The following is a 9,041-nucleotide window of genomic DNA, read 5'->3' as shown; positions in this document are numbered from 1 at the left end:
CTCTCGCGAGACAAAGCCACGAGCGTTAACGGTGTGCCGTATTGCTTAGGCAACATGAGGGCGAACATAACATTCGCAAACTATTACACTATTTCTTGGACGAAACACCCGCTTAATGATCAGGATTACTGTTTATATTAATCTGGACGTTTCCATGTATAGTGCATGACTTAAACGCGGCTCAGCCAATCAGATTTTAGGACCAGAACTATCCGTTTTATAAATTATTTTATACAACCCCATCAACGTATAATATGGCAATAACAATAGGATTTTTTTTCATGGGAATAGATTAATCATTTTCCCTTTATTTCTAATGGGAAGAATTCGTTTGGTATACGTACTGTTTGGTATGAATCCAAGGACGTATACCGAGGTACCACCGTACCTGTGAGCAGACTTTATCGAAGTTTAAACACCTTAAATATCCAACCAGATTCAGACTCACTCATCAACACTTATTACCTATTATGACTGGCAGTAACAAATATGGAACCTGATGCTGACTGTCTCGTCAGGCAAAAGCAGACTCACAGTTCACACTGATTTTTGGGGAAACACTGTATGAGTTGGGATAATGGAAATGATTAAAATAAATAAAATGTCTGCATTATCATTATGAAGTAAAATTATACTACAGTTGTACACAGCAGACAATACATCCAGTATACATAGTAAATAGCTTTTTTGGGGTGTGTTTACTATTTAATCTGCGGTCCGGCCCCCCGAAACACTGAAGAACAGTAATCCGGCCCTTAAGTTAAAAAGTTTGAGGACCCCTGATCTAGTGCTTTTTCAAAGGCTGGAGGATAATAAACATTAAGAAATAAACATTCAAACTTCAAACAGTCATGATGTCGAGGCAAAGATTAAACCCAGGTCCCCAGGGGTCTGTGCCACTGTGCCCCATGCTGTGTTGAATTATTCTTTATAATATTTTTGCTCAGCATTGTTTGGCTTAGACATAGAACTACACTTGTTGTAAAGAAAAAACATGTAGATGAGATTTTATTAAACGAAGAGTTACTTTAGATCTGTAAAGATTTTGACTGGAAGGTTTGGGTGGACTGTAATTGGTCAGAAACACTTATTTCTATTTGTCGACACCATGTGGCACAAATGTGCCACATCTCAGCACATCACATAATTTGTCTGAATTTGCAATAAACGACCTACCTATTCTTTTAAACATTACAAACTCTTGTATTAAAAAAGAAAATTAAATGGTTATTTTTGAATACATGATACAATGTCAAACAAATTAAAAAAAGCAGCATGATATTTAAACAAAAGCTTTAGTTTAAACTAAAAGCATAATTAGGGGTTAGAAAATGCTACTGTTTTGAGTAGAATTTATGATTGGTAGCAGATTTATTGCTGGAGTAGGGCTTAATGGATCAGTATAGTTCAAGTTTGTGCAGTAGAACATTTCCTTTCCATGGGAACAGTCCTGAGGAAACAGCCCTGTCATGATCAAACCAATGATCATAACAAAACCCCCAACCAGAAGAATAAGGGTTGGGATAAGATTTTTTCTCTGAAACCAGTGACCACCAGAGAGCTTCAGAAAACAGGCTGATGGAAGGATGAAAAGCAGTGGTGTGGCACTCAGAACACCCTGTCAGACAAAGACACATTGTTACTCAGGATAAACACATAAGCACATAGAAACACCATGTAAAGACAAGTTTAGTTAACAAGTAATTATAAGCTACATATGATAGCACATAGTGGCTGGTTAGTATTACCATTTCAATATACACAACATGAGCAACAGTGGACTAGTAATGAATTAAGCTATTAAAGCTATATCCGTTGCTAACAGTTGCATCATCAAGCATACAGTCATGCAATCTCAATAGACAAACAGTAGCATGTCAAACAGTTACAGATTATATTATTATTATATTATTCATACAGAAGAGGTCAGCGACATTTAACTCAGCCAGAGCTGACCCACTTCACAGTAAGTATTGGTTTTCAGAGGTGAAATACAACTGTGAATCATAGCTTAAGCAAGCTCACAAAACAACAGCAGCACATGCTAAAGAATGTAGCGGGTAAATGTTGTTCATCCTGTGTTATACCACTCACTACCAAACAACTTGTTAGAAATATCTAAAAACTTACATTCAACTCCAGCACAACCCCAAGACAGTCAAAACAGAGAGATATTGCTGTAACCACTAAAACTATCAGCAAGGTAATCAAGATGTGGGCTGTGTTGCTAAGTCGTCCATTAAAAAATACATTTGACACCACCTGAAGGACAGAAAACATGAAATATAACAGACTTCAAAACAGAGTATCTTAGAAAAAACATTTTCAGAACAGCATTATAAATATGCTACATCTACATCTACAGTTACATATACATATGTCAAATACATGGATTCACTTAAATATAATTGTATTATTAAACTGTTCTTATTTGGGCCTAAAACATGATGTTAAAGATACACTGATTTAATTCTGAGTATACTGCCTGAACCTCTGGACTGAAATCACATGTACTTTCACGTGTATTTTTCAATGTGACACATGGCAGAGTTTTTTGTGCTGGATACATGACATGTTGACTTACAGTATCCAGATCTTGGATGTAATGTTATTAAAAAACAAATGCTTTTAAAACGTAACTATCACACCTGTAACATTTTGCATAAATAGCAACATGAGCTTAGCAGATTCTGAACAAAAACAGATTACTTGCTTACTGTGTGGGTGTAATTATTTAACCAGTATCAGCCAGTGCCCAGAACAAGATCAGTGGTAGTATTGTATGCCTCTGATGTTTAGAAATATATGAAAATAATACATGCTTTCTAATTTCTAGAAAGCTGAATATTACCACTAGTTATTTTTGGTATTAGAACATACACAGTGCAAATATACAGTCTAAAAGTCATGTTGCAGACATGCAGAGTATCATTACTTCTTAAATATATTCAGTTTTAACTGAATAATAGTATTATAACATTATATAATAGTATAATAATTTCACACCTCTCGTGTCACAAAGCACTCCAAAGGAAAAGTGGTGATTATACTCAGTCCATAGCAGAACCGACCAAAAGTGGCCAAGTTATCATTCTTGCAGTAGTTTTCAAACAGATCACCTAGGATTAGTAAATAAAGAGATTGTAACATATGTTTTATACAAGGTTGGATACATCTTTTACATTTCCTTTCTATCAGTTTAATACATAAACCAAATAAATAAAATAAATCATTACACAAAATCTTTTTAATATATAATTGGATTTACCTTGTGTGTAGACAGTGAAAGTAACATAGCCGGCAGCAGCAAACAGTACACTGACTAGGGCTGCTGAACCCACAGACACATGTGTGACCCGTGTCCAGTTACTAAGAGTGGGCTCCTTGAGCGACTCATAGATCAAGAAGCTGTTGTGGTGGCAGATAAAGGCTAGACAACACAGATCCAGTTTAAATGTGATTTACCAATGTGTGCATTTATAACAGAAGGATGCTAACAATAAATAAGATACTTAAAACAAGCATAAAAGATAAAACGTGGGGTTACTTTAAAGAGAGCATGATTGGTACAGTGTTTTGGTTGGCACACTGTCCCATTCAAAAGTCATAATAATCTAACAGTAATGTTTTCCATTCAAATCTAAATAACTTTTGCAATACATCTTAAGGTTACTATTAAATACACTGGGAGGTTCTGTAGTAAATTCACAACATTATTGTGCAGCATAATCTTAGTCATATAGAACTTAACAAAGCATTATGTAATATTGTAGTATATGATATGCCTGTAATATTCAATGAAAGATGAAAAATGGACCAACCAATACTCCTCTCAGCTATTTTTTTAAATAAATATACTTAAACAGTGCTACCTCACCAAAAGACATGACACCAACTGCTTGAACTGCATCCCACCGTGCAAACACCCATGCATCCTTAGATAAGGGGCTAAGGGAACAATAATTACACTTACATACAGAAGTGGCACTAAATTCACTTGCATGTGTTGGATGATAGTAAAGTGTTTACAAAGTGCTGCTTATTTAAGTACATTTGTGATTCCAGTGTTGTAGCTCTTATAACCACAATGATGACGATTGCCAGAGTCAGCAGCATGGACACTAATGACACCTAAAACACAGATCACTGCAATTTTATATTTACTATAGGTGTAAAACAGTTATCATTTATTTATTTACTTGTTAAACTACACAGTTATTGAAAGTAAAGCTGTGTAGCCTGTGCATTTTTACCTTTCCCAGTTTGGCCACATCTCTGTACAGTGACAGAGGAAATGTGAAGAAAATAGTGGAGATTCCAATAACAAAGTGCCTGTTTGCCAAAATTTGATCAGGACTGACTGCAAGAGACACGGATACACAAATACCTCAAGAATGCAAGTTCTGAGTCATACAATCAAGTCACTGCTATTATTATCATACCTCCTGGTATTCTCTGGAACACTTTGGTCAAAGTATCACCAGTGATGATGTTGTAGCTTATCATTGCTGTGATGAAAAGAGTGTTACATTTTAACCTATTTACATACTAAATACACAATATTATACAAATTTTCAACCCCCACCCTTGTCTAAATTATTGATTGTCTTAGTGACAATAGGTTAACATGCCCTCTACAGTAAACAAACTTTTACCCATTTTAACAGCATTAACTTCACATATTGAATACTGTATTTATATTTTTTCCTGTAAAGCTTGTGCTTACTCATGTGCTAATTTTTTTTACTTTGCTGAAGATCTTGGGTTCCCAAATGTATCTTAAACACATTTTGGCTAATTTTCCTTCACTTAACTTGGTGTGTTTAAATGTTTGACAGATAGTACACATAAAAACATTAACACATAAATTTTTAGACATCCATGATCGACTGAAAATTTGAAATTGTAGTACTTACCAATAAAAGGATAAAGAAACTGCAGAACTGATAAGATCAGATATCCAGCAAAGCCAAAAGTGCTTTGAACCAGTGCCTGATAACTTTTTGTCCCTGACAAGTTCCCCCCTTTTATTAACAAGATGATTGAGTAGTCTGTAAAACAGACATTTAAAAATCACATCTTTAAAAAATTACACTTCATTACATATGTTACATTAACCATTAATGCATTAATCCATGTCAGGATTGCAGTGAGTCTGGTTTCATGGGGAAACACTGGGCACATGCCAGGAAATCCCTGGACAGGCACCAGTCCAATCATGTCTGTGTAGACTCCTGGCGGCCGATAGCACAGCTGAGATTCAAACCTGGATGTCTGTCACACATGCCATGGGCACTGATGCACCCCCATACAATGGTCCTTTTGTTTTGGGCACTGAACACTCAACATTATTCTCAAAATCAAGCTGAAATATGTGCGCATTCGACTTTAGCGCACGTTTCCACTGTCTTTCAGGTCACCTAAAATGAGCTTGGGCCCAGGGAACTTGGCAGCATGTCTGTGTAGAATTAATGTTTGACTTTCTCTTTGCATAAAAGAAAAATAATTATTTGTAAAATATTAAAAACATGACATCCTCAAAGTTGATTCAAGATGGGACTGCATTAGAATAGCTCATGATGTATATTAGCCAGTGCCAGCATTAGGTGTGTAATGAAGCAATCGCCATGTACCTGTAATAAAAGCAACCAGAAAAAGCAGCAGCAGTCCCAGAGGAAGGCCAGCCTGAGCCAGTGAGTATGGCAGACCTGATTAAAACACATTGCAAAATGTAACATTTTGTTTAGATTATTTTGCAATCTGCCCACAGTAAACCATTGTTTATTGTAGTTTATTTGTAAGGGAGCCAATTGAGAATTTGGCCATATTAACACACATGGAACCAGGCTAATCCTGTTCTGTGTTACGTCAGTACAGTATAATAACTATTGGTGGAGAGCCATCAAATCTTTGTGCTGGGTCATATGATTGTGCACCAGGGGGCACTTTAAGCACACTTAGTTTGCCTAAACCCTTTTGTAATTTAGATAAAACACACACATCTCTTTCTTCTTTTAACAGCAGCGAAAGTAAGCACAAATAAAAATTTAAAAAAGTTGGTGGTTTTTAAGAGGCTATATTACAGGCACTATTATAGGATATAATATGTCCAGTGAATAAAGGTTTTGATTCTATTATATTTTCTAATTAATATGAATGATATTCATACATTTTGTTTGTGTAAAAATAATGTTTAATGTATAATTTTAATTACTATTTTATTTATAATTATCAAGTAATGGTAATTTTGAACATACTTGTGGAAGGGCTGCTAAGCCTCTCACTACCACTTAGATGTCTTTTTTTATAATGCAACACTCTATCAACCTATTTCTCAAAAGCATGACAAAAGTTAAGAAAAATGTTTAAAGGCATAATAAATACACATAACACACAGTTTTAGTAATAGCTATGAAAATGATATATGTGTAAATCAGCCCTTAAAACGTTGCTTTATCTTAAGGGTTATCTTTATTGTTAGAGGCTTAATGCATCACATCTTTTTGGAATTTATATTTTTAAGGTAAAAACTGTCATGTCAATTGTTTGCCCTCTAATAATTTTCATAAAGCCCATTTCCTTTTCATTCACAGTCTACATCTCATGCATTACATACAGTGTATCACAAAAGTGAGTACACCCCTCACATTTCTGCAAATATTTCATTATATCTTTTCATGGGACAACACTATAGACATGAAACTTGGATATAACTTAGAGTAGTCCGTGTACAACTTGTATAGCAGTGTAGATTTACTGTCTTCTGAAAATAACTCAACACACAGCCATTAATGTCTAAATAGCTGGCAACATAAGTGAGTACACCCCACAGTGAACATGTCCAAATTGTGCCCAAATGTGTCGTTGTCCCTCCCTGGTGTCATGTGTCAAGGTCCCAGGTGTAAATGGGGAGCAGGGCTGTTAAATTTGATGTTTTGGGTACAATTCTCTCATACTGGCCACTGGATATTCAACATGGCACCTCATGGCAAAGAACTCTCTGAGGATGTGAGAAATAGAATTGTTGCTCTCCACAAAGATGGCCTGGGCTATAAGAAGATTGCTAACACCCTGAAACTGAGCTACAGCATGGTGGCCAAGGTCATACAGCGGTTTTCCAGGACAGGTTCCACTCGGAACAGGCTTCGCCAGGGTCGACCAAAGAAGTTGAGTCCACGTGTTCGGCGTCATATTCAGAGGTTGGCTTTAAAAAATAGACACATGAGTGCTGCCAGCATTGCTGCAGAGGTTGAAGACGTGGGAGGTCAGCCTGTCAGTGCTCAGACCATACGCCGCACACTGCATCAACTCGGTCTGCATGGTCGTCATCCCAGAAGGAAGCTGACGCACAAGAAAGCTCGCAAACAGTTTGCTGAAGACAAGCAGTCCAAGAACATGGATTACTGGAATGCCCTGTGGTCTGACGAGACCAAGATAAACTTGTTTGGCTCAGATGGTGTCCAGCATGTGTGGCGGTGCCCTGGTGAGAAGTACCAAGACAACTGTATCTTGCCTACAGTCAAGCATGGTGGTGGTAGCATCATGGTCTTGGGCTGCATGAGTGTTGCTGGCACTGGGGAGCTGCAGTTCATTGAGGGAAACATGAATTCCAACATGTACTGTGACATTCTGAAACAGAGCATGATCCCCTCCCTTCGAAAACTGGGCCTCATGGCAGTTTTCCAACAGGATAACGACCCCAAACACAACCTCCAAGATGACAACTGCCTTGCTGAGGAAGCTGAAGGTAAAGGTGATGGACTAAACCCAATTGAGCACCTGTGGCGCATCCTCAAGTGGAAGGTGGAGGAGTTCAAGGTGTCTAACATCCACCAGCTCCGTGATGTCATCATGGAGGAGTGGAAGAGGATTCCAGTAGCAACCTGTGCAGCTCTGGTGAATTCCATGCCCAGGAGGGTTAAGGCAGTGCTGGATAATAATGGTGGTCACACAAAATATTGACACTTTGGGCACAATTTGGACATGTTCACTGTGGGGTGTACTCACTTATGTTGCCAGCTATTTAGACATTAATGGCTGTGTGTTGAGTTATTTTCAGAAGACAGTAAATCTACACTGCTATACAAGCTGTACACTGACTACTCTAAGTTATATCCAAGTTTCATGTCTATAGTGTTGTCCCATGAAAAGATATAATAAAATATTTGCAGAAATGTGAGGGGTGTACTCACTTTTGTGATACACTGTACATTTGTTTTCCAATGTGACTAAGATATTGAATAACAGGCTTACCAATAATTCCAGATCCAATAATCGAGTTGATAAAATTTAATGATGCTTGTGTCATGGAGCTTGTGCCACCGCCTTTGGCAGGTTCCTTATTCTGTAAAAGCAGCTCTTTCTCCTGCAGAAAATAAACACCAAATCTAAGTCTTTCCCCACACATGCACCAGGATAAAATTGAGCCAAACCTTTTTTGGCTTATTCAACCTCTGCTTGAATAAATAACTTACATCCTGAATGAGTCCAGTCCTGTCAGTTTGTGGTTTCTCCATTTTACCATTAAAAAAGTTTCAGATGGATTCCTGTTGCCTTGTAGTGTTTTTTTTTTTTTCCAGGTTGGGCTAATCAGCAGACAGTGTACTGTTCTTCACCCGGCACAGTCTGCCCACATGATCATGAGAGTGGTGATTCAATATTTTCAGCTGCAGTTTTTCTGAATATACATCTGAAGTGCTTTAGTCTCAGGCTTTCATCCAAAACAGAAGTTTTAAGCTGCTTTTCAGGCACTTTACCACTAAACCATGTAACAAGAGGCCTATTATCTCAATCTAACATTCGTTTGAGCAAACATCTAACATTTGTTTGAGCAAAAACTGCTGGGACCTGAGGCAAAAACACATGCAAAGGACACAGGGGCCCTTCTGACCAATCCTGTCTTCTTAGTCAAGTAACATATAAGTGATGTAAAAGTAACCATTAATAAATTAGTTGTCCTGTGACCATAATTTTAAAAGTAAAATGGGTTTCGAATTAAGAGAGATTGTTCTGTGAACATTTTCCTTTTAAGGCTGGATGTC

At 37.3% G+C, this 9,041-nt stretch overlaps 1 protein-coding gene across 1 annotated transcript; it reads right to left on the bottom strand.

Moving 5' to 3' along the window:
* Positions 1-1,324: 1,324 nt before the first annotated feature.
* Positions 1,325-8,516, bottom strand: slc38a11 (solute carrier family 38 member 11). The gene is made up of 12 exons (XM_063006665.1): positions 8,475-8,516; positions 8,254-8,365; positions 5,634-5,708; positions 4,917-5,051; positions 4,443-4,508; positions 4,254-4,360; positions 4,052-4,131; positions 3,878-3,948; positions 3,269-3,430; positions 3,007-3,119; positions 2,131-2,262; positions 1,325-1,618 (listed from the first exon to the last, which is right to left on the bottom strand). Exons 1-12 carry the CDS (start codon positions 8,514-8,516, stop codon positions 1,325-1,327), a joined length of 1,389 nt encoding a protein of 462 aa, XP_062862735.1.
* Positions 8,517-9,041: the final 525 nt, after the last annotated feature.

The sequence above is a fragment of the Trichomycterus rosablanca genome, chromosome 12 (assembly GCF_030014385.1).
Source record: "Trichomycterus rosablanca isolate fTriRos1 chromosome 12, fTriRos1.hap1, whole genome shotgun sequence".
Lineage (NCBI taxonomy): Eukaryota > Metazoa > Chordata > Actinopteri > Siluriformes > Trichomycteridae > Trichomycterus > Trichomycterus rosablanca.
The sequence above is the reverse complement of the archived record's forward strand: the minus strand, read 5'-3'. Positions and strand labels throughout refer to the sequence as shown.

Coding starts and splice junctions, on each gene's coding strand:
- slc38a11 (XM_063006665.1), bottom strand. CDS start 8,516: ATGGAGAAACCACAAACTGACAGGACTGGACTCATTCAGGAT. Junction 5,052..5,633: donor TCTGGTTGCTTTTATTACAG/GTACATGGCGAT, acceptor TCTGTTTTACAG/ACTACTCAATCATCTTGTTA. Junction 1,619..2,130: donor GGGTTGTGCTGGAGTTGAAT/GTAAGTTTTTAG, acceptor TTTGTCTGACAG/GGTGTTCTGAGTGCCACACC.